Source organism: Tursiops truncatus, chromosome 1 (genome assembly GCF_011762595.2).
Source record: "Tursiops truncatus isolate mTurTru1 chromosome 1, mTurTru1.mat.Y, whole genome shotgun sequence".
NCBI classification, from domain to species: Eukaryota; Metazoa; Chordata; class Mammalia; order Artiodactyla; family Delphinidae; genus Tursiops; species Tursiops truncatus.
Genome location: NC_047034.1, coordinates 159,570,583 through 159,596,564, shown reverse-complemented (window position 1 = coordinate 159,596,564; position 25,982 = coordinate 159,570,583). Strand labels below are relative to the sequence as shown.

General features: G+C 41.4%; 1 protein-coding gene and 2 non-coding genes across 22 annotated transcripts in view; all 3 read right to left on the bottom strand.

The window, feature by feature from the left end:
* Positions 1-264: 264 nt before the first annotated feature.
* PUM1 (pumilio RNA binding family member 1) overlaps positions 265-25,982 on the bottom strand; it is a 128,001-nt gene continuing 102,283 nt past the window's right edge. For 16 of the 20 annotated variants that reach the window (XM_019938254.3, XM_019938262.3, XM_019938260.3 and 13 more), the window contains 8 exons: positions 21,064-21,331; positions 19,592-19,721; positions 17,627-17,761; positions 13,617-13,754; positions 11,246-11,371; positions 9,934-10,055; positions 5,219-5,411; positions 265-2,125 (listed from right to left, as the gene is read on the bottom strand). In XM_019938254.3, coding sequence (XP_019793813.1) covers positions 1,994-2,125; positions 5,219-5,411; positions 9,934-10,055; positions 11,246-11,371; positions 13,617-13,754; positions 17,627-17,761; positions 19,592-19,721; positions 21,064-21,331 — 1,244 coding nt within the window. In that variant the 3' untranslated portion in view covers positions 265-1,993. The remainder of the gene's footprint in view (positions 2,126-5,218; positions 5,412-9,933; positions 10,056-11,245; positions 11,372-13,616; positions 13,755-17,626; positions 17,762-19,591; positions 19,722-21,063; positions 21,332-25,982) is intronic. The other 4 variants (XM_019938256.3, XM_019938263.3, XM_019938259.3 and 1 more) reach the window with 2 other exon arrangements.
* Positions 4,275-4,359, bottom strand: LOC117309800 (small nucleolar RNA SNORD103/SNORD85). The gene has a single exon (XR_004524097.1). It is a non-coding gene; the product is annotated as a small nucleolar RNA SNORD103/SNORD85 (small nucleolar RNA).
* LOC117309798 (small nucleolar RNA SNORD103/SNORD85) lies at positions 16,643-16,727 on the bottom strand. The gene has a single exon (XR_004524095.1). It is a non-coding gene; the product is annotated as a small nucleolar RNA SNORD103/SNORD85 (small nucleolar RNA).

Sequence of the window (25,982 nt, the reverse complement as noted above, 5' to 3'; positions counted from 1 at the left end):
CATTGTGGAGCACAGGCTCCAGACGCGCAGGCCCAGCGGCCACGGCCCACGGGCCCAGCCGCTCCGCGGCATGTGGGATCCTCCCGGACCGGGGCACGAACCCGTGTCCCCTGCATCGGCAGGCGGACTCTCAACTACTGCGCCACCAGGGAAGCCCTATGTCTTTGATTGTGAAACGAAACAAGCAGAAACAAAAAGGGACAAACAAGGAAAGGGCTGTCTGTCCTGGGGCACTATATTGGAAAAAAATAATAAAGCACAAACTCAGATTCCAAAGTTCTGTATTTTTCAAAATAAAGATCACACATTGTTTAGAGACAATCTACACAAGAGTTACAAAAAATAGTTGCCCAGGCATAAGCATACACAGGTTTGTTAATTATACACATATGGTTACAAGTGTGCTTGCAAAAAAGTTCATTGGAAATATACACAAGGCTCTGGAAATGTACACCGTGTAGTGTTACAATTCTATATTCAAACAAGGAAAATTGACAGTATGTTACATTCACTTACAAGTAGACAAAATGCAAAATACAGTTCATCTTCTGTACAAAAAGGAAGGGCAATTCACACTTTACAAGGTGAGAGGGGCTCTGATTGTAAGGAAAGTTAGGGCGGGGCTGAACTTTGCACGTCCTTTTGACTGTCACAAAATAAGCAAAACATTACTTTTTTAGGATTAAAAAAAACCCAAAACCACTAGTATGAACTGAATCATCTTGAATAACATTTAGAAAGGATCTTGCTACTATCTGACTAGGTGACAAATAAAACCAAGCTATTTTTTTCTTTTTAAAAGTTAACTAGGCTGTATAAAGAACATTTATTCCTTCAAAAGAAAAAAAAATTTACTTCTGGTTGAAATTACAATTTACAATATACAACACTATATGCTACGACCATAAAAGGTGTGAATATACACTGAATGCACAGGGCTGGCTAATTTTCTTTTCTTACCAAAAAACGTGTTTATGTTGATTCAAACTTCTCCACATTTACATTACAGGTATACAAATGTACAATTGTACAATCAAAAGTATGTTCGACTACTAGGGTACATTATAGATACAGATTAGACATCAAAACAAGAAAATACTACAAATTTGTATATATGCAAAGTCTACACCAAGTATACACTATATATTTATAGAAGCAAGACCAAAAGCAGAGTTGGATTTTCGTTTTTTCTCATGCTAAGTAATCAGATTTTGCCTTTCAATGTTAACAGAAAAAAATCCAGTAGGCAGTAAACAATTATACCCGCCTGGCCTTGAAAGACATTCTGGGTGCTCACATCTCCTCCTCACAAAACAGACTACACTATTTTCTTCAGCATAGTAGTCTCCAAAAAAGGCAATTTTTAGAAGTTCCATAAACTTAATGTCATAAACTGAAGCTTTAGCAACTCTGAAAATGATTTTCATTTTATATATATATATTTATATATATATATTTTTTATAAACATTGTTAAATGCCAGTTTGGGGTCATTTAACTAAAATTCAAACTTCTCAGGTTTTTTTGTTTGTTTTTCTTTTTTACTAAAATGAGGAGTTGGGGAAGAGCTATTTGCAAAACTTGCCAGCGAGGCAAATGAGTTAAAAACCTTTTTTTTTTTTTTTAAACTTTTTTGTTAAACCAACCACCCTGAAAGTTTCCACATGTGGAATATAGATACAACGTTGAACAAAATATGTGGCCTCCCATGTACATTGGTTACCTATGTACAAGTATCCTATACACCAGTAAAACAACAGGGCAATTAGCCAATTAAAAAAAATAATTAGTACATGTTATGCATAATAAAATTAAACAAATTTACAAAGGCTTTTCCACTTGTGGATTTGATTCCTTTTTTGGGAGGAGAGGGTAATCCTGGAGCAACCATTTACCCATTTCAGATTCTACACTAGAATATTTCTGGTTGCTGGTTGGATTCACCAGTGGGCCAGTGAGGTCAGTGGGAACAAGGGGACAGGGGAGACACTGCCTCAGATAATACCATTAGGGGGGCCACAGATGGGCCCTAAGTCAACGCCATTCTTCATGTAGTATTTCTCCAGCTTGGCCAGAATGTGCTTGCCGTAAGTGTACTTGCGAAGAGTCGCGATGTGAGGCCGGATCTGGGGAGAAAGCAGAGTCCGTGTCACTCTGGCCTGAGGCAGGTTCAGGCAGGCTCCTGGGTAACCTGCTCCCAGGCACCACAGGGCGCCCGCCAGCACGCACGCCTCACAAGCAACACCTTTCACTGGCTCAACCCGAGCCCCTGAATTCTCAGGCTGCACTGACCGAACAGACGAGGGGAGCAGCTCCTAGCCTAAGCGCTGAGGCAGGACCTGAGAGCTCTGGAGGTCAGACGGCCACAGACCACTTCCGGAACAGTATGTGGAGAAAGTGCATCCCAAGACTGACAATCACACTGTCCACCACCGCCTGCACTGCATCGCCCTCAAGGAGGCTTTTGGCCCCTCTGGTCCCTCGCAAGGCACCTCAGCTCTCCTGAGCAGCGGGGGTTTCTTTCTGGGCACCATGAATCCTGTGCTCTCCAGTCCATAGAGAATCACAAAAAGCTACTAATGACGACAATAAAAATGACTAACATAAGCCAAGCACAGTTCATTTTGAAGCTTCCTAAGAGAGGTGTGATTATCCCCATTTCACTGACGAAAAAATGGAGGCACAGTGGGTAAGTCACTCATCTAAAGTCAAATGGCTAATAAGGGACAGCAGAGGTATTGGGAACCCCACTGTCTAGCTACACCAGAAATTTTTTTTTCCTCCAGAAATTATTCTTCTCCCCACTGTCTCTCATGGCTCTGTTCCAGTCTCACCCTTCACCCTCTCCAAGCACGCTGAGATCAGCCTTACGAGCATCTCTTCTGTTCTCTGGGCAGACCCACGTCCGCAAGTCCTGTGCATCCCAGACAACTTGGAAGGCGCTTCCTCTCTGGAACCCCCTTTCCTCTTCTGTGAGTTCATGGAGCCTTCTACATACCTCAGCTACAGCACGTAGCACACTGTGTTCACAATCATTTGCATAACCACCAACCGTCCACACAGACGGTGAAGACCCACAACATTAACCTGCTTCCCCATCGCAGCTCGCGCTTATACTCGAAACACAGGACAGTGTACCAGGGAAGATGGATGCTCTCAAGCCCGAGCACTCTAGGCAGACTATTTTGTCTGTTTCGTTGTGCCCTCAAAGCAAAGACGGATCAAGCGGCGCTAGAAACCATTTCTGTACCCCTCACAGGACACAGACCTGTATCAGCTATTATATTCTCACCTAGGAGCTGTCTGGAAAACTATTCAGTCCTTGGCTCAAATTCTGAGCTGTGTGACCCAGACCATTTGCCTAACCTTCCTAAACGCATCTATAGAAAGGATGCCACACTTTCATTTGGGTTGCAATCTGGACTCTATACACAACTGATGTTTTGGTCACTAGAACTGGAGGCTCCAACCCCCCCCCTTGCTTTTGGTAGCTCTTCTTTTAGAAACTAAGTGAGATTCAATTCATTCACCTGTCTCTCCCCAGGAATGGCTCACTGGTAAGACCACTTAACCTTTACACCTGTCCTCTTCCAGTCAAAAAACTAACAACCCATGTGCGTGTACGACATTGCTGAGCTCCATTTTTCACTTGATTTAAAGGAAATGCTGAACTATTCTAACAGTCCCCCGTCCAAGTCCTCACTGCTCATCTCCCGCTGCCTCCCCTCCTCCAAGTTACTCATCAGCCAGGACCATTATTGGAAACGCAAATGTGATTCTGGCACCACAGCCCTGTCCCACTGGACTTGCTGTACTTCTTCAAATACACCGTCTTGTCTCCTGCTTCCAAACCTTCAAGCTCTAGGTTCCCTCTGCCTGGAAAAGGTTCAGGGCTTTATTCCAATGTCACTCTCTTGGGGAGCCTTCTCTGCACCCCACAATAGAAGAGGCACCGTCCATATTCTCCCACAGCTCTCCCCAGCATCAGTGTAACCATCTATGACACTGCTGTGTCTACCAACACGGTGCCCTGATAAAGGAGCGCTTGCTGTAGAGCATATGTGCTTGTTAACTATTTGTTGAATGAATGAATGAATGAACTCCCAACCTGCCATGTGTCTCCAACATTCCCTCTGCCTTCACCAGCGTCCCGACATGCCTATCTGAGTCTCACGGCTTAAGGACTTTGGACTCCCCAGCCTTCAATTGCCATTGCTGACACCAGCGCAGCATTCTGTTGTGTTTTGTTTTGAACTGGAAGTGGTGGGTGCCTCGTCTGGCTCAGAACTTGAGTCCATAACAAAGACTCTCATTACTGAACTTTGTTCTCAGAGAGGGCAAGTGGCTCATCATTGCCAGACCACGGCCATCCCCTCCATCGAGAAGGGCTGAGTGAGTTCGGAGCCCAAAGGCTGAGGGTTCAGATCAGCAGCACCTGAAGGCTCACGGCACTGCCTAGCGCAGACACAGTGCGGCACACCTGCCTGTGGGCTGGTCAGGCTTCCCGGGCCTCGTGGTCTGTGTGGGGCCCATTGGACCTGCTCTGAGGCCATCGGCCTCTTCACGTGCTTTCTGTGCCAGCTCCCACTCACAGCACCCAAAGAGTTCAGATTTCTGTCCCTTTTTTCCTAACTCCTCTGCAGCCCAGACTTCTCCTCCTGCAAAGCCTCCCCTCAAAGCCTCGGGCACGTGCTCTCACGTCTCACCGCTGCTTCCCGCCACCCTTCTCCACGCGTGCTCCGTGGGCAGGGCTCAGTCTCGGCCATCTCTGTGCTGATGTCTGGCACACAGTGGGCACCAGGTCAACGCGCCAGGCCAGGTGCTGCCCTGGGCAGGCGCTCATTCAGTAAATAGTGGTGGAATGAATGATGAAAGGGAAGAGGGAGGAAAGGAAATAAGGCAAGCAGGTTGATTTGCTGAACTGAGAAGCTGGTCTCCTAGGAGCCAAGGGGTAGAAACATGGGCTTAAGATCGGGGAGGGGACTCCCTCACAAAGACTGAGTTTAACACTCACACCAGTGAGTTACTGACAGAGGGCCGGCAAACACAGGGATAATGGCCATTCCAGATAAAAGGAAAAAGAAGCACAGCATGAGACGCAATCCAGTGACAAACTGCAGAAAGAAGCAAGATGCCCACCCTCCTTTACATGTCAGAAATGAGAAGAACCAAGGGCCCTGCACTTTCTCTCTGGTTGAGATCTGCACAAACTGGCCTACCTTATGCATGACGATCTTCCTCTGGGCTGGCTCTGCCACATCAATCATCTTCTGGACCACATAGTTGGCGTACTGGTCCTTCATCATGGTGTATAAGGCACTGTGGGGACCATCGTTCATGGTGCACACCTCGTCGATGAGCACAGCGCGCTCCGTACGGGAGGCATGAGTGACACACTTCTCCACAACATTGCTGTAATGAGATAAATCCAGGGACAACTCTTAGAGGGACCCTGTTAGGCTGTGCTTGTCTGGCCTCTGCCCTGACCTCAGGATCAGCAGCAAAAGAGCTCTTAATATTTTTGGCAGATTAATTCCTCTTCTGTTTGGCTCTATGAGACTCCACCTTTGCCATCTGTGACTTCCAATGTGAACCATGGCCGAGACCAGGTCTTGGAGGATACCAGAACCCAACCCTCTAACAGGTGAGGGTAACAAGCCCAGGTAAGTGAAGGTTCACAAGACTCGTTAACAGCTGAATTGGTTAATGAGCATAATTTCAACAGGTATCAGAATCTATCAATTCTTTGCTCACCTCTGTGAGCTTAATGAGGCCAGGAACAAGTCTCACTTAAATCTAGATCTCTAGTGCCAAGCACAGAGCCTGGCACTACAGACTTGGTCTACAGACTTATTGGGTGAAGGAAGATACAAGTAGGAACCACAGCCCTCATTCAACTACTTCATGCTGCCTCTGAAGAACAAGAAGAACCCCCAGGTATGTCTGCATTTCTAAACACTTCACACATGTATCATCTTGGGAAAGGAAAAAAAGAAATGTGGTTACATTAAATCAGAGTTCTTCTACAATCCAGAGGGGCTGCAGCAGCTGATGAAATTACACCCGGCCATGCTCAAGGGCGCTCACCATCCAGGAGTGACTGACTACTCGTGAATGTTTGGTTTTGTTAAGTCAGCACTACTCTGCACCTGTGGCTCTGTGGGTATGACGAAGTTGTGTGATGTCAAAGAACAAGAACAATACTTATTCTTTGTATTTGTATTACTGGAGCCAATACTTCGCACAGAGAGCATTTGGTAGGTGGGCCTCGCAAAGAGTTCATGACTGGGGGAAGAGCTGCTCTGGGTCACAGGACACTCGGGTAGAAAAGGAACGTTCAAACCTAGCTAATGCACAAAGCTCTTTTCTGACAATCCTGAAAGACGGCCATTTAGTCTCTGCTTGGGAATTTCCAGTGATGTGGAAGTGATTCTAGGGCATCCTACCATATGAGTGAATGGCTTTGTTAAACATTCTTTACATACTGAAATAAAATATGCTTCCCTGAAATTTCACCCATTTGTCTTCATTTTGCCTTCAAGGGCTGAAAAAAGGATGTGTATACCCACTCCAGAAGCACCAAAAAAGCAGAGATAGTGTCTTACTCCTTCTTTCAAAGGCCAGCCCCGTCAATAACTGAACAGTCATCACAAATAACCATCACCAGAACAAGTCCCTATTCCAGAGGTTTTTAAACCATAAGAAGGTGTTGCTTCCATGGAGCTCTGACAGGACCCCCTCCATGTTACCTGGTTTAGCGTACTGAGTATTTATTATTCACATGCTTTTATTTAGAAAACAAAATTCTCAAGCTGAATGTCCAAGAACTACCATCCTACCAGATATTTTTTCGATCTTCCTTCTTAAGATACACAGAGTAAATCAACTGATAATCAATCAGGTTTAATTAAGACAACAGCCTCTCCCTTCTGATACAGGAGCAATATGGGAAAACCTTTACCCCCACCTTCCTTCCACAGTACTATGCAATTCTAGCACAAGCTGAAGGTGTGGCATGTGGAAGTGAATCTCCTAATAGCCACTGCCTTCTCCCTTAGCAGAAAAGGGAGTTAAGACATTACTGAGCTGGTTCAGTAGCACAAAGCCAGTCACGATCTCCAAATGTTCAGGCAAAGAACTCATCACTTTTTAGAACTGCCTGGCTGGGTTGTACCTTCATCCACCCGAGGACTGCTTCCCCTACAAAGTGGTCAGGATTAGAATAGGATTTTCTACTAAACTAGGTTGCAGACAGGACACACATTCTTCTGGGTGGAGGACTGAATCCTCAGCAGTGACCTGTCTTCCAAGAAAGTAAGCAGGTAGATCAGCTACCACCACTTGGTAGGATCACTGATCAGGATCCCACTTGGCCAAAGGCTTCCTTCCACCTTAACACACAATCCATATTGTTCCAGTCTTTAAAGTCTATTCTAGCGTTTCTGAAACTGTGGTTCCCAACCCATTTATGGCTGAGGAAATCAACTTAGTGATTTGAGACTCGTTTTTTTTTTTTTTAATGAAACAGAATAGTAAGTGTCAGAATTAATTATGAGCAATATATCTTCAGTTACCTGTGCACGCACATGCCTATGCACTCAAAGTCAATGAAATATTTACTTTGTATTCCGTATTAACATCCAAAATGTCATAAGGTCACTAATCTGTTTAATTGATTTGTTTCTATTATTTGATTTTCAAATTTACTGGCTCCTTCTTCTGTTATCTCTAATTTACTGTTGAAGCCATACAGTGAATTTTATTTCAGATGTTATATTATTTTTCTACTCTATAATTTCCATGTTATTCTTTCTATAATAAAGCTTCTAATTCTCTACTAACATTTATCTTTTCATTTCATTACAAGCATATTTTCCTTTACATCCTTGAGTATAATTAAAATACTTTATAATACTTTAAAATATAGTATTTTAAATACTAATTACTTCAAAACATAATAACTTTATAAAATGCCTTATAATCCTGCTCTGCTAACTCCAGCATCTGGGTGGTATAAAACTATTCATAGGGTTTTTTCTATTTTGTTCCTTTTTCTTGAGTATAAGCCACATATTCCTGTTATCTAGACACGGCAAATGATGCTCTGTCATATTCCTCCTACGAGTGTTACTCCTTCACCCCCCCCCCTTTTTGGTACGCAGTTAACTTGGCTGAACAAAAACTGCAAAATTCTCCCATGCAGTAGGCAGCAGATGAAACCTCAGTTCAATTCTTTTAGGCTTAGTTGGGTTGCCTTGAGTTTGTCCTATACAAATGAGGTTCAGGAGTCAACCAGATATTTAGAAAGTTTAAATTTAGGCTTCCTCCTCCTCCCTGGTTCTCTTCCTTTCCAGGATTTCTCCCGTCATTTTGTCACTCCCATGGTCATCATTTTGTAACTTTCCTAATTATAGTCAATACCGTATTATAAATTTCAAAGTTGCTAACAGGCTAGATCCTTAATGGTTCTCAACATAAAAATGATAATTATGTAACATAACAGCTAATGCTACTGTAGGAATCATATTACAACATATAAATGTATCAAACCAACACGTTGTACACCTTGAACTTGCAGGATGTTACATGTCAATTATATATCTCCCCCTCCCCAAAAAAAGGAGGGGGAGGAGGACGGGGACATTTTCCCAGTGCAATTAACCTTCTTCCAAGTATCAACAACCTCCCCTACTCCTCTCTGGTTATCTCCCTGCTCTCTAATGTCTTCAGGTAGTTTTGGGCACTTTGTCAACAATTTACTAGTTGTTATCTGTGAGAGGACTGGGCCCAAAGTAGCTACTAGGTCATTATCAGACCACAACTCTATTATAATATTAATACTTAACACTATATCCAAGAGTGAGATATTAAATACACTGAACAAGAAAGTAAATAGGACAGCGACCCCCAAAAAAGAACTAAGAGATTCTGTCCCCTATTTCCCTGATCCCGACAAATGTCCAAAAATAGCAGTACAAGGTCTAAGAGATGACCCTGATGTGCTTAGGCTGTTGAGACACTGGCTCTGTGGGTGCTTTTATTTCTTTTCTCTATTTTCCATGCTGTAATGTTATAAGATTTCACAAATTAAAAGTGAACAATTTAAAAACATCAAGGTTGTATGAGTCACACCTGCCTTGCAATTTATTTTAAAAACTAGAGAAGAAAAATATTCCAAAAATACAGAATACTATGTTATGTGTATGATAGGATATACAGACTCTACTCAGAGTATCACACCACTAAGCCGCTGGAGGGCCATTCATTCATTCATTCATTCAGCTGCACCTGGTCTTAGTTGCGGCATGCGGGATCTTTACTTGTGGCATGCGAACTCTTAGTTGCAGCATGTGGGATCTAGTTCCCTGAGCAGGGATTGAACCCGGGCCCCCTGCATTGGGAGCGCAAAGTCTTAGCCACTGGACCACCAGGGAAGCAACAATTTCTTCTCCAACCTCTGCCACTTATAAGTTACCTAAGACATCTTTCACAACCTGGGAATAACTAGTACATTTTATTCTTGGGCTGGTATGATATGAAGACTGAAAAGAGATTTTTAAAAATATTAAGGCCTATATATAGATATGGTCACCTGCCCCTTAACTCAGGTATCAAAACGGAAATTGAGTAAAGAACATTTCACAATTCCAAACAAGTAAGTTACTAAAATACCCAGTTTACCAAAGTACAAAATGTATATGCTTTAGAAACATATCCCCCAAATTTCAAAGTGGCGAACTCTGGGGGAATGAGGAGCCCACTAAGAGATGTCTTATGTTTCATACTTTGTAGCAGAACTCTTTGACTTTTTTAGCTATGTATACTTTGAGGAAAATAAACATTAAAACAAAAAAAGTATGAAAATTTCTCTAGAGCTGAAATACTATTTAATCATCTCTTCTGGAAAATAGTCTGAGTAATTCAAAGCACATACCTTGCAAATTTGTGCTGACTCAATACAAGTACATTCCCTCGAATTTCTGCTACAATTTTACTTTTATCCTCAGGACGACCATGCTCCAATACATGCTGGATTACATAATTTCCATATTGATCCTATTTGAGAAACAACAAGAGAAATTTTTAAATTTATATATAAACAGGCTCTGTGTTACTTAAATCCTTATATCTAATCAACACCCATCTTCCTGTAAGACCATGATGGCTTACCTGAACACTAATGAACACATAAGAATTTTTTAAATGGATAGGTAGTGACAATTTTTCCCTGTCATTACAAAACAGGAACACATTATTACTAGACAATGGTTTCTATATATATATATATTTATGCCCAAAGGTCCTAGTCAGGGTCTTCATAAAGTACTATACACAAAAATGTAGGCCTCTTCTCATTTAAAAAAAAAAATAAAAAAGAAGAGAAAGTAGGTGGGAATAAAGAGCTGTTTTTCTCTCTAACAGAAATATACAAATGGGTCTGTGCGCCTGTCTTTAACAAAGAAAAACTGGAAATACTCACAACGCCTAATTAAATAACATTACAAGCACACAATGGAGATACTCAGCTAAAGTGAAAGATGCTTTGAAAGAATAAGTGTGTGTGAGCAAGGAATTCCAAAGGCAGAAACATTTATTTGTAAGATGTAAAAAATTAAAAGTGCACATATGATGCTTTTTAAGAGCGCCTATGCCAAATGTGCCTGCTTCTGGACAGCAGGGTTATGGGTGGTTTCTTCTGTTCTGCTGCTACTTTCTGTACTTTCAAGCTTTTCTACAATGAATATTTAACACACTTATAATCTCACATCTCTCACCAAAACAAGCAACAAACACTGCCCAAAAATTGCTTCAGGACAACATACTCTATGTAGAAATTGTTCAAACAGTATGATATGGGAGACAATTTTAGTAGAAGCAAGACAAAGTACCAAAACTAGAAAGAAAAAATCAACTAATCCACTTAGTTCATTTGCAAAGATGAAACTGATAGACTAAATGGCCTGCCTAAGCGGCCACAGCTAGCTTAATCCATGACAAGAGTTCTGGCTTTTGACAGTTCTTGGCAGATCTCTTGATGAATCAGAGGCAGATCTCAACTCCCAAAGCCAGGGTTCTACTCATTACCCCTATTCATAAAACACGAACCAGGCTGGTGCAAATGAAAACTTGCCCAGAGCTTCAATGGGCATTTTAAGCACATTAACCTCTTCTGGAACAGATACCTGTGCTAAGAAAACACAAAAGCCCACAGGTGTTTGCAGTTACTCTACTGGCAACTCCACTACCTGTACAAGTTGCTCTGTGTGCTGGTGAAGCTCCTCTAAAATAGGGAGTGTCTGGTCAGGGAGACAGTGCTCCAGGATCCTCTGAATCACTCGGCAGCCATAAGGATGTGTGGACAAAGCAAACACCTAGGGCAGACCAACACAAACAAGAAAGCCAAAAATAACAGTTGCCACTTTCAGTGCTTCAGTATTGTTTACATACATTATCCCATTAATCTTCCCAATGACCCTGAGAGAGAATCATGATTAAAACTGAAGCTCCTAGAAGTTTACATAATGTGCCTACCGTCATATAGGTAGTAAATGACAGAGCCAGGATTTTATTTCCTAGTCTGACTCCAAAGCCCAAATTATAAGTATGGCATTTAAGTTCTCTCTACATACAATAAGGTGAGCATGTATGTGTGAGGATAAACTTATTTCTTAAACCCATTCTAGGAATTCATAGATGTACACAAATTCAGAGCTAAGAAGGACTTTATTGAGAAAAAGCTTATTTAGAAAAGAACAGAGAATTGGTCAAGGTCATAGAAAACACACTTAGTTAAGAGTCCACAGTGTCAAAGGATGGGTTTAAAAACAGAAAAAAGAAGGGCTGGGATCAAAGCCTGAATGCTTTCACATAACTACACTGTAATGTTCTGAATTTCAGCTTTATAAAAACGCTAAACACTCACAGTCTGGAACAACTTGACTTATTTCACTCAACATTATGTTTCAAATATTTACTTATAATACTGTGGGCTTCTATCGTTTATTCTGTATATCTGTATAGTATAATGTTGGGAAAATATGTGGTTTGTTTTTTTGGGGGGGTCCAATCCTCTCCTGATGGACATCTGGTTTATTTAGTCTTTTCCTATTAGGAGAATAATGCTGCTTTAAACATGTCTAAATACGTCTCATGGTATACATGACCAAACATTTCATCAGGCATATACCTAGGCCAGGAGTGCTAGATCACAAGAAATATAAATGTTGAACTTTAAAAGATACTAAATTATTTTCCAAAATGGGTCTATTCCCACCAGCAGTGTATCCAGATCTCACATCCCTGCCAGTACATAGTAACCAATGGTAGAAAATGGTCTACGGGACTTCCCTGGGGGTCCAATGGTTAACACTCCACGCTTCCACTGCAGGGGGGCACAGGTTTCAATCCCTGGTTGGGAAACCGAGATCCCACAAGCCGCGTGGTGCGGCCCAAAAGAAAGAGAGAGAGAGAAAAGAAAGAAAATGGTCTACTATCTGTGGTCTTAGTTTGCATTTTCCTGATTACTTCTTCTGTCTATTCAGGCTTTAAGCCCATTTTTGCATTAATTTGTATTGTTCTCCTTGATTTCAGGAGTTCCTTATATATTCTGGTTATCAATTCGTTGGCATTTTCCATCTTGAAAATATCATCTCCCATTCGGTGGCTTAATCCTTTTCCTTTCTTGTATATTTCACACACACACAAAAATGTAAAGATAAACAGATCTACTCTTTTCTTAATTAACTCAGAAAATCCCAATAACCCTCAAGTTAGTGTCTGTAATCTACTTAACCACTGTAGTTTTAAGTGAGCAAAACCTAAACAATTCTAAAATCCCATTTCGATCTAGGCTTTAGCAGTACCCATGACTACACCTGAAAATCTATTTGGTATTTCCAATTTTTCCCTTTTCAAAAACAAAAACAATTTCACACACCCAAAAAGATGTATTTTACCCTCTTGTCCCACCTAGCTTAGGAGACTGGGAGAAGGTTGTTTTTTGGCAAAAGAAATTAATGATAACAGCCAATTGAGGGGCAATTCTGGAAAAACTAGGGTATGACAAAATATCAACTGCTTGGAAGCTAGCGCTAAAAGCACACTAGTCCTTACGATATATAAGTAAATAGGAGAAACTGGAAGCTATCTCTGGTTGTGTGCCACTTAACAGAGTTCAAACCAACCTGATCACTGCCCCACCCAACCCCCCCAAATTAAGAAGCACCTTGTTATTTTAAAGACATAGTGACACATAACCTGTAAGATTAGTTCTGTAAATGACCTAAATTTTAAAACATGATAAAAACTTTTAAATATCAAGATAAATAGTACTTAACCAAAGGAAAAAATTTATTCTTCAAGTATCTGATGACAGTACCTCATCCTGACATGAGCGGATATCTGCATTAATGATGGAGAGAACACCCATGGACAATTAAGGGAAGAACCTTGGGTGCACAGAGCTAGGTACCTGACCCCACTGAATAGGACTACTACTTACTGCAGTCTAAAGTACACTAAGCTCTTTAGAACACTCCACAAACCCCATCCTGTTCTCTGTTCACAATGGAAACATCCATCAACTTGCTTCCCTTATTTCTTTCCTAAGGCACTTACCTGTCCCTTAAACGCATCGATGATAAACTGCAAAGATTGGGGTTGCACACATTCAATGCATTTCTGAACCACGTGATTGCCATTCTGGTCTTTCACACACTTCAGGACATGGCCATCTAGCTCCCGAACCATCTCATTCTATTGGAGACAAGGAAAGAAAGCACCACCAGAATCACAGAGAGCAAACACCTGGACGGTCAACGTTCTCCTCACCAAACACAAAAGCACTGATCAGGGAATCTGTGACAATTAAAGTGGGACAACTCAGCTGTGGCACTCTGACAACCTGGTAACAAACGAAGACTGGAGTTTTTTCACGTGTTAACAAACTTCCTATGATAATAACCAGTCTTTTTTTTTTTTGATTCTTTTCTTTTTTTTAAAAAAAATTATTTATTTTTGGCTGCACTGGGTCTTTGTTGTTGCATGGGGGCTTTCTCTAGTTGCAGAGAGGGGGGCTACTCTTCGTTGCGGTGTGTGGGCTTCTCATTGCAGTGGCTTCTTTTGGTGCGAGCACAGGCTCTAGGCGCACGGGCTTGAGTAGTTGTGGCTCGCGGGCTCTAAAGCTCAGGCTCAGTAGTTGTGGCGCGTGGGCTTAGTTGCTCCACGGCATGTGGGATCTTCCCAGACCAGGGCTCGAACCCGTGTCTCCTGCATTGGCAGGTGGATTCTTAACCACTGTGCCACTGGGGAAGCCCAATAATAACCAGTCTTAAGAAAGTTCTCTAACTTGCAAAAGACCTGTCTGGGAGTTACCAAAAAAGTGCAGTCATCTTCAAATTATAAACGAGCCGATATCAAATCAACTACACTGTATTAGAGAATTTCACATACAATTCATCATGTTTTCACCATGAGAACCCTGTAAAGTACATATTACTAAAAATGAGAGTAGTTAATCTAGAGCTTACTCTAGGCTAAGTAGACCTCTAAATGCTTAACATGCTTTGACTCACAATCTGCCTCACAATCCTATGCAGTAGACACTATTACAGAGGAGGAAATCAAGGCACAGACAAATTAGCTGACTTGTTAAAAATCACAGACCTAGACTTGCTCCTATTCAAACCCAAGCAATCTGATTCCTGTGTGTGGCAAAACAGACCATGTCAGCAAACCACCTGTCAAATATTACCCTGCACACCTTCCTCCACCCATATATGTGAATATATGAAGATATTGAGTCTGAGAGGGGTTAAGCAATGTATTAAAACTACAGACAGTGACTGAATCAGAATTCTAGCCCAGTCTGTGGCTCCAAAATGATCTTCCCATCAGGCCAGACTGACTGCAACGTCAGCTGGAGCAATACTCTCAGTTCATGAAATGTGTCCAAACTCAGGGAAATACAGAAGGCCAGGGACTTCCCTGGTGGTGCAGTGGTTAAGAATCCGCCTGCCAATGCAGAGGACATGGGTTTGAGCCCTGGTCTGGGAAGATCCCACATGCCGTGGAGCAAATAATCCCGTGCGCCATAACTACTGAGCCTGAGCTCTAGAGCCCGCGAGCCACAACTACCGAAGCCCATGCGCCTAGAGCCCGTGCTCTGAAACGAGAAGCCACTGCAATGAGAAGCCCACACACCGCAAAGAAGAGTAGCCCCCGCTCGCCACAATTAGAGAAAGCCCGTGTGCAGCAGTGAATACCCAATGCAGCCAAAAATAAATAATTTTTTTTAAAAAAAAAGGCCAGACAATGAGTAAGTGACTCTGTGTGTGTGTGTGTGTGTGTGTGTGTGTGTGCGCGCGCGCGTGTGTGTGTGTAGGTGCGTTGGGATTTTGACTGGACCCCATCCCCAAACTTGCTGCCTCAGGTCTCAGGCATACTTAAGCTGAATACCTGTACCACGGCTGGGCCCTGGTACTTGCAGCCCAATTTCCTTGCTATATACAACCTCTGTATATTAGTTCCACTGTGCTGACTCCATATTTATGGTAGAAGACTACAAGCCAGTTTATAATGGTGACATTTGTGAATGCAATGTCTTAAATCCCTGAGATGTTAAGCATGTCAAAGCAACTAAACGATTTTCTAATTAAAGAAATTCAAGACTACAACGCCAGGGACTAAACAAGCAAAACACAAGAGACTCAGGAAAGTTTCCTGAAGCAATTAATCAAATGTCAGAAAAGAATAATTTACTACGGAAATATAATTATAGGAATGATAAATAGAGAAGGACGCCTATATAAAGATAAACACAAGGGACACTTCTAATAATCAAAATGAAGGAGAGGGGGCTTCCCTGAACATTTTCTTGAGCCCAAAGAGGTAAAAACTCCACTGGAGATGAGTTTATTTCAGCTAAAATACACTTACATCTGGAAAAGAGTAAATTATTCATACCAGGAGCAGTAGTTTAGACCCAGAACAAGAATCACAGAGAAACCAGACCAGGAAAAGATATGCAGGAATAGCAGGTAGAAAGAACAATTGCCAGGGGGAAGGGAAAGGGGGGTAAAAACTACTACAATGTAGCCATTGGATCAGAAAAACAAAAAACAAAAAAACAGGAAAATCTGGAGAAAAAATCAACAATTTATCATAATCCTGGGAGAGGGCAAAGATGGGGAAAATACCTGGGAAACCGTAATTTCCTGCTTGCTTTCAGTAAGCGGGCATTATGGTCAAAAGAGGAAAAAAATTTGCATGTTCAAATCAAACAAGAAAATTAAAGAGGAAAGATTCAGCCATCAAATTTTCATCCCTCAACATCCCAGGGAAAATTAAAACTGACAATGATCTGAACATTAAAAGAAAACAAACTAGTAGCTTCACCCCTGCTTCTAATTACTCACACACAGCACCCCTATTACTGCTGTATCTCCAGTACTGGCACTAAATGAATGAACTCCCAACCTGCCATGTGTCTCCAACATTCCCTCTGCCTTCACCAGCGTCCCGACATGCCTATCTGAGTCTCACGGCTTAAGGACTTTGGACTCCCCAGCCTTCAATTGCCATTGCTGACACCAGCGCAGCATTCTGTTGTGTTTTGTTTTGAACTGGAAGTGGTGGGTGCCTCGTCTGGCTCAGAACTTGAGTCCATAACAAAGATTCTCATTACTGAACTTTGTTCTCAGAGAGGGCAAGTGGCTCATCATTGCCAGACCACGGCCATCCCCTCCATCGAGAAGGGCTGAGTGAGTTCGGAGCCCAAAGGCTGAGGGTTCAGATCAGCAGCACCTGAAGGCTCACGGCACTGCCTAGCGCAGACACAGCGCGGCACACCTGCCTGTGGGCTGGTCAGGCTTCCCGGGCCTCGTGGTCTGTGTGGGGCCCATTGGACCTGCTCTGAGGCCATCGGCCTCTTCACGTGCTTTCTGTGCCAGCTCCCACTCACAGCACCCAAAGAGTTCAGATTTCTGTCCCTTTTTTCCTAACTCCTCTGCAGCCCAGACTTCTCCTCCTGCAAAGCCTCCCCTCAAAGCCTCGGGCACGTGCTCTCACGTCTCACCACTGCTTCCCGTCACCCTTCCCCACGCGTGCTCCGTGGGCAGGGCTCAGTCTCGGCCATCTCTGTGCTGATGTCTGGCACACAGTGGGCACCAGGTCAACGCGCCAGGCCAGGTGCTGCCCTGGGCAGGCGCTCATTCAGTAAACAGTGGTGGAATGAATGAATAAGAGGGTGCAAGTGAAGAAAACTGGAAGGTGGGTTGGAAAAAAGTTTTGTCTGTTGGGTGGTCAGTTCAGGTAGAAGAAAAGGACCACCTTACCTGCTTCAACTCTTGCCAAACAAAAAACCCACCTCTAAAATCACACCTACTAAAGACTACGGTCTGGTCAAAGGGAAAAGTGTTTGAAACCACTGGTTTTAACACAAGACACTTGATCCACTATAAACTTACAAAATTAATTGCACAGTCCATGCCTGCCATGCACAGAAGGTAGCCACAAGCACCAAAGAAAAACTGTGAAAGAAAACTAAAGACTGACAAACTTACGAGGTTCACTACATGTACCATGAAGAAACATCAAACACCAAGAGAAAAGTTAAAGGGGAAACTTACAATTACCTGCTGGTCTGAGGGAATAAACTCAAGAGCTTTCTGGATAACACGGCAGCCATACATCTGCAGTGCCAGTGACAGGACATGGCCTCGAATCCGTTCAGCCAAAGCCAGCTTCTGTTCAAGGCTGCCAAACTAGACATAATGTGTGGGTGAACACCATTACTTAGGTAGAAAGAAAGAAACCAGAGAAAGCAAAGCATTCATTATTCTGTATCAACCATTGGCATACCTCTTTTAGCCCTGTATTCTATGATAAACTAAACCTTTTATTTAAAAAGCCTTTGTTTCTTCAAACCAGTGGTTATCAGCCTCTGATTATGAGGAACTCTTTAATGTTAAAAAACTTCTCAGATATCCAACTGGAGTGGTTTCACTACTAGTATCTGCTAAACAAATAGGCAATTCCTCAAAGCTGTCCTTAACTCATCAATACTATTAAATATACCTATATGTCCAAGAGCATTTACGTTTATTCTTAAAACAATAGTACATGTGGAAGACATTGTTTATTACGGCTTTAGACAATGTCTGGGGAAGATTCAAGAACTTCTTGCAACAAATCTACATCACTTCAGTTGTCTGAGCCTTATAAGCTGAAAACAAGTTCTTCTTTCATCTCTATGAAGTTTAAGCCAAAGCACACATGGACACTGCTCTGAATATACTGTTCTATATTACTATAAGAATTGATAATGTCTATTTATACAAGTCAACAGAATAGGGGGAAAGTTAGTAAAATCAAGGGGTATGACAGCACAATGTTAAAACTCTTCCTAGAATGTTTCTCCATCCCTGGCTTTTTATTTTCATTTGAATAGCATGTGAGACTGGAAGAGACTTTATGAATAAGGCTGCCCAACCCACTCATTTCCCATACAAGAGAACTGAAGTCCAGGGACATTCTCTAAGTCAGAGAAGTTCTCTAGCTTGTCCCAAAATCATACTGCTATAACCCACTGTTCATTCAGCCACCCCTAGCTGCATTAACCTCTGGAGCTAGAGATCTCTCTATTTTTATATCTGTGACAAAACGGCATTCGAAAGTCAAAATTACAAGAGCCGTGTTTAGGCTGATATCTTAATCCGTAGCTGGAGAATTCAGAGTCAAAGAACTTAGGTCTTAATGAGAAAAGCTGGGAAGATAGAGGCTGTGAGTGAGCCATTTTTTTAATCTTCACACAAACCAAACAAAGTAAGATGTAAGAAGTTTACAAATTTCTTTTGTTGGGGGGCAGGTAATGTGCAGAGTTGCAGCATTTTCCCCCTGTACCAGATGTTTCATCTCAATGCTTCACTCCTTTCTGGATTTATAATGGGGTTGTTGATACCAGTACACCACAGCTACAATGATTAGCAAAAAATCCCTGCGTTTCTGACATTTTAGTTTAGAAGAGGAAATAGACATTAATCCAACCATCTCGTTAATCCTTTCCAAGGAAAATGATAACAAGAGTGGACATTGTCCACATTAATGAAGGAACAATAAGGAACCAAGGCTGAAGGATCACCCAAGAAGCAGCATTTAACAATCCTCATGACTGTGGTTTATGATGAAAAACACCAGAGTTGGTGTTCAAAGATAATTCTCTAGGAATCCATTTTTAAAAATTCATTTTCAGAACTTTACTGTGGTCCTGCTAAAATTATCTTACAAGGATTTTTCCTCCAAAAATGACACTTTTAGTGAAACTATTTTAGCAATCAGAAATATTGTGCGGGATCCTAAATGGGGAGAATGGTCCTACAAACACATTTCTAAAATACACTAGCATCATCTGCTTGGGTATTTAAATGATGCACTACTGCTAATGAATTGGAGAAACATTTAAATGTGCCTCAAAAAGACCACTCACGCTTCATTTTGAGTACTGGAATGAAATTGCAATTCTAAAAACAGCTAATGAAAATCAAAATGCTATGGAGACTGTCTAAAGTCAAAGGACAGAAAGAACAAAGGCTTACTTCAAAGAACTTCTGAATGACGTAATTTCCAAATACATCCACCATAAGCTGGTAAGCGGCCTGAAGGATTTCATTGAAGACAAGCTGGCGCTCAGCTGGTGTGGCACGCTCAAGTTTCAGCTGAATGAATCTGAAGTACATAGTAAAAAGGGCAATCACAGCATTTTAGGAAGACTTGGAAAGTATATAAAGATTAGCTCACTTTATATAATGTGTCAGTTCTGAAACTAAATATATGTGTGTACATGTGCATATACACAGAGGCACAACAGTGTTATTTAAATAAATCACTTGAGCTCACTTCAAATTGAAGAATTACTGAAAAGGAAAAAAAAGTTATATTGTGAAGTATCCCCTAATTTAACTGAGCTTTTAGAAGTATATTTAAATTTTAGTATACTTCATTACAACAGGACATGTATTTATGTGTGGGACTGAGAGGGAGCTGAAAAGGGGGCGCAGGAAAAGAGAGAAGAGGGTAAAAACAGGCACAACACAGGGAGAACGCTACCGGACTTTTTCTTTTAGGAACCAGTCCAACATCAATAAACTCAAAGCCTATGGTCCTTATTATAGTCTTTAACTCACATTCATATGAAGCAGTACATATTTATTAATGATGTGGAACAGTTGTCATCTATGTGCAGTCTCTTTCTAAAGTAGTAGCTATTCAGTTTGCCTTTTTTAGCTCAGGTGACTATATCAGAAAAACCATGTTCTTCTCCCAACCTGGCCTTTAGGATCTAAATATGAGAAATCCTTGCCCAGTAGTAGCAAGCTGGCAGAACTTAAAGAGGAGGTAGGTTCTTTGGGAGTTGTTTTGGTGGAACTGTCAGAGAGAAAGAAAGAGAAAGGGAGAGAGAAGGATGGATGATGTCACCATAAATCTGCTTTTTTCTGAGGACCAGGGTCCCTTTCTGTGAAGTCCATTGGAACAGGGAGTGGTAACCAAAGCTAAATTCTGTGTTTTATAATAGCATCTTCTAACCTCTGTGCAGACTCTCACTTCTACAGAATATGGAACAACAAAGAAAAGTGGTGGCACCATCTTACTCCTGAGCCGAGATCCAAATTTGCATTTGAATAGTGTCTCTTTGAGAGCAAGATTCTTAATAGCGATTCAAGTAGCAAAAGTGTACACATGTCTTTGTGTTAGTGTTTCTGTATTTCTTAAACTGCAGACATTCTGGGAGGTTCTCATGAACAAAGGAACACCAGACTAATCTTTCAGAAAGGTAAAAAGGTTTGTTTCAGCATGTGATCCAGATTACTAAATGGCTACTCTCCATCACTTGTATATCTGCTGACTCTCATAGCCACATCCCTCTGAAATAAGTAACAGGAAGCGTACTAAAAAGCAAACTTTGTTTCAATTATTATATGGCAATTTCCTTAATGTATACCTTATCTGAAGCATGGAATTTAAGGCATTAAGAGTTCAGTTACCTTAAGTGGCAAAGCCAAGTCCTCACCTGGACCCATGCTGGTCTTGGGAAAACTCCATTATATGCCCAGCAATCTCCCGCAGTTGTAAATTGGGATACCGGTTATTTCGAAAATCTTCCAAAAGCCTGCTCCTGCCAGAGGGCATGACATCAGACATTCCATATCGCAAACGGGAAGAGGAAAAAAGGGTGCTGCTGGGGCTGAAGAGGCTGGAGGCACTGCTCGCACTGCGGTACTTGGCTTCAGCGCCTGGAGCAGCAGAGATGTATCTTCCACTGCCATTTGTGAGTCCTCCTGTTGGTTACAGAACAGGAGAACTCAAGACTCATTCTTAACGAACTTTATTCAAGAGAGGAAAAAGCATCCTATAAATGAAATCCTGCATCACCTCTGATTTCTTTTCAATTCTGCTGCTTTCGTGTTAAGATTCAATTCTATTAGTGCCACGACTTTCATAAGCCAAACTCACCAAGCTGGAAGAAAACTTTTGCACAAAAATTGAGAGGGGAATGCTGTTAACCATTGATAGGAGACTGCTAGCAATAATGGAGCAATGGTTAGTATAGCCCTTAGTAAATAAAATGAGGAAAGGTCCTGCTGTGTGAACCAGCACCTGAACACCAGGATCAGAAAAGACAAAATGCACAGAAACTTCAGTGGTTTTCCACTCTGATCTCTGTGGAGGGTCCTGCCATCAGTGGATAATCCCCACTCCCATCTGAAACCCTCCCTTAAAAAAAAAAAAATCTGTTTTTTTTTTTAGGGTACCCAGATTAGTCTGTTTTATATAGTGGACCTCCCAAAAAAGCTTTGCAGGCATGGTTTTGCCACTAAATAGAAGTCTGAAAATCACTAAGGCAACCAAGGCCAAGGATTAGACATAAGGGATAGAAAAAAAGGACGTGTGCTTTGAAATGCAAGGTTTTCCAGTTCTCCACCAGGAATGGACAGCATCTAACTCCTTCTACTGGAACAGAGCCTGAAGTGACTGCAGTAGCAACAACTTTCAGGCTACCGATATTGCCGTTTTGACTGCTGACAAGGGAATAATCATTGTGAATCCGAGACACATAAAACAGAGATAAGACTGAAATGCCTATCAAAAGATAAAACAGAATTAAAAAATTATGAGTATATATTTTCAATATATTTTTTTTACAACAGAGGGTTTCTTTTTAAACTTTAGATTGTACTATAAAAAGGATGTGAAGCCCTTTTTCTGTTTTTTCCCCCATTCCTACTTTGCAAAGTAGATAAGAAATACCAGTTAAACCACGAAGAGCGTAGGTAAATAACAATTCAGGAGCCATGAGAAAAGTCACCCAACATGAACTGCCTGTTAACTTCTACAGAGCTTTAGTGAATGTCTGGTCTGGAGTTTAATGGTAGCTACAAAAAGATACTCAGCTTGGATTTCTCCACAAAATTCCAGGGCCCAGTTTCAAAGGTCTGGGTCTCAATGAAAACAGTGGAACCAAAAGGAAATGGCTCAACATTAAATTTTGTTTAAATAGATAAATAAAAATAAAAGCTACTTGCTGAGCATTTGTCCTATGCCAGGCTCTATGCTAGAAGTATTTCATATCCACTTTCTATCAAATTCTCACTGGCATTATGGAAAGGGAGTTTTTAATTCCCATTTATGTAACAGAAAATTAAGGCCCAAAGAGGTGAAATGCTTGTCCAAAGATACAAAACCCAAAATTATCATGGCCAGAATCTGTCACTGCCCTTACAACTACACGAGACTCATTTTCAGACTCAGTTATATAATTTTCTTGTTCTAAACCAGCGGTCCCCAACCTTTTTGGCACCAGGGACAGGTTTCGTGGAAGACAATTTTTCCATGGACGGGGCGGCGGGGGGTGGGGGGGGCAGGATGGTTCAGGCGGTGATGCAAGTGACGGAGAGGGACGTGGAGCGGCAGATGCAGCTTCACTCGCTTTGCCCGCCACTCAACTCCTGCTGTGCAGCCCAGTTCCTAACAGGCTGCCAACCCTGTTCTAAAGGACATTGTTTTTCTTGTCAAAATTCCATAATATTTCTTAACCCAAAGGAAAACATTTCTTTAAGGAAAGGAGAGAGGAGGTTTACAAGAAAAGAGAATAGTAGCCATATGGCTGCTCTTTATTCCATTTCAAAAACAATTCTTTCTACCCTGGCTTGAGACAGGGGACAAACAGGCAAAGAGGTGGTAATCAGGTAAGTCAGCAGGTACTGGGAGAGTGTGGTTAAGAAGAAGGAACAGCATGAACATACAAAGTTTTGAAAACAATTTAAAAGGTTAAGAACCTGGTCACTAACAAAGGCACTTAGGGAAAAGTAACATATCAACAGAGAAACAATCAAACTCTTAAAAGGCCTGACAAACATCCAAATTAACATGCAAGGTAGGAGACAACAGCATTCTGCCATGGAATGTGCATCTCTGTAAATAAACTCTCTTTCACTTAAAAAAAATAAACATGGAAGGTGGCCAGGTCCCTGATGACAAGGCTGAATGACAGGAACCAACCCTGAGCACTGCCGTACCCCTAAACTTCCAGTTATACGAGCCAACAAATGAACTTATTGTTTAAGCCACTATTCGATGGATTTTCTGTTACTGTGGCCAAAAGCATACTGACTAATCCATAACATAAATGGCTGGAGTGACTACTGGGTAGATTTATACACCTGCCCTGAAGTTTTGATTTTTGGCTTTGGTGTCTTTGGATGCCAGACAGGATACACAGACACACATATACACACACAGCTTTTATTATTGAGAAAGGAAGTATACAAATCTGAAAAAGAAAATAAATTTCTCCAGGTACTATATTATAAATGGCAAACTAACAGTCAACAGGAGTATTTTGCTCAGGCCAAATAATTTTCTTTAAACATTAAACCAACGGTTAAAGTAAATTTTTGCTTAAAAATGTGGTTTTCTGGTTGTTTTTCAAAAGGTACCTGGCAAATAGTAGACCATCATTATTTGTGGACTGCAGCTCCTTTACATGGGGAATATGCAGAAAGGCGTTTTCCAGTTCACTATAGTTTACACACCTGCATGTGCTAATACCCAAATTCCTATCCCCTGGAGATGGCCCCTGAAAGTGTTTGAATTTGAACCTCATTTTTAAAGGAACATTTCACGTAGGCTCTTTAAGCCTCCTAGTGATTTCACAAAGTTTTTCTATAATATTTTGACAGTAGTGGATTTCACAGAGCTCTGTCCTATGACAACATTTCCACAGAAGTCAAAGGCTTAAATGTTTTGTGTATGCGCAGGTTTCCCACTCCACATGTAAAGAGCCTCACCATTCCACCCTAACAACAAGCAAAAGCTGAAAAATCAACAATTCTTCTTAGATCCACAAGAGAGAGGAAGACAGAGCAAACGACTGTCCCCAAGACTGGAGAGACAGACATACAGGTCACCACAGCTAACCAGACCAGGGACTCAAGTGGACACCACTGCCTGAACCAGTACCAGACTAGGAAAACCTGAACTGTAACTGACAAATTAAGAGGCTCAGTGTGGATGACCCTGAAATACACAACTCCAGCCTACTCAAACTATCCTGTTCCACTAAAGGGAGGAGGAAAAAAACTAAGAAACACTTGTGAAGTTGACAGTCCAGAGGCACAGGCTCACTAAAAGACTGAGACCTAATCATAGGTCTATAGAACATTTTCCCTCCCTCCACACCTCACCACCACATCACTAAAAACCTATTTACAGCAGTTCCTTTCACTCGATGTACCAGGCATGGCTATCAAAGATAAACTGCAGGGCATATCAAAAGGCAAAAAATAAAATTTGAAGAGGAACATCAGGAACATACATGGCAGGGATGTTGAAATTATCAGACTGGGAATTTAAAACAATTATGATTAATATGCTAAGGGCTCTAAAGGATAAAGTAGACAGCATGCAAGAATAGACAGGCAATGTAAGCAGAGATGGAAATCCTAAGAAAGAACCAAAAAGAAATATTAGAGACAAAAAACACTATAACCAAAATGAAGAATGCCTCTGACGGGCTTATTAACAAACTGGACACAGATGAAGAAAGAATCTCTGAGCTAGAGGATCTATCAACAGATTCCTCAAAAACCAAAAAGGAAAGAGAACAAAGACTGGCGAAAAACAAAATCCAAGGACTGTGGGGCAACTACTACAAAGTTGTAACATACACATAACTGGACTACCAGAAGGAGAAGGAGGAGAGAAAGGAACAGAGGGAATATCTGCAACAATAATGACTAAGGATTTCTCTAATGCCAGACACCAACCAGCAGATCCAGGAAGTGCAGGGAACACCAAGCAAGATAAAGACCAAAAAAACTACTCCTCCAACTATCATTTTCAAATTATAGAAAATCAAAGATACAGAAAAAATACTAAAAGAAGCCACAGGGGGGAAAACACCCCACCTACGAGGAGCAAAGGTAAGAATTACACCCAACTTCTCCTCACAAAGTATGCAATCAAGAAGAGAAGACTGTAAGTTTTGAGAGGAAAAAACCCACCAACCTAGAATTCTGTATCCTGCAAAATTATCCTTCACAAATGAAGGAAAAATAAAGACTTTCTCAGGCAAACAAAAATTGATGAAATTTGTTGCCAGTAGATGTGACTTGCAAGAAATGTCAAAAGAAGTTCTTCAGAGAGAAATATAAATAATACAGGCCAGAAACTGATCTATATAATGAAAGGAAGAGCATCAAAAAAGGAATAAGTAAAATAAAAACTTTTATTTACCTTATTCTTCATTGATCTGACAACAGTTTGTTCAAATAATAGCAACAATGTATTCAATTATGTATGCTTATGTTTATATCATATACATATATATACACACATATGCTTTATATAGCTGAAATGAATGACAGCAATGACACAAAGGATGGGAGGAAAAGGTTAAGATTATTTTGTTATTTTAAGGTCCTCACACTA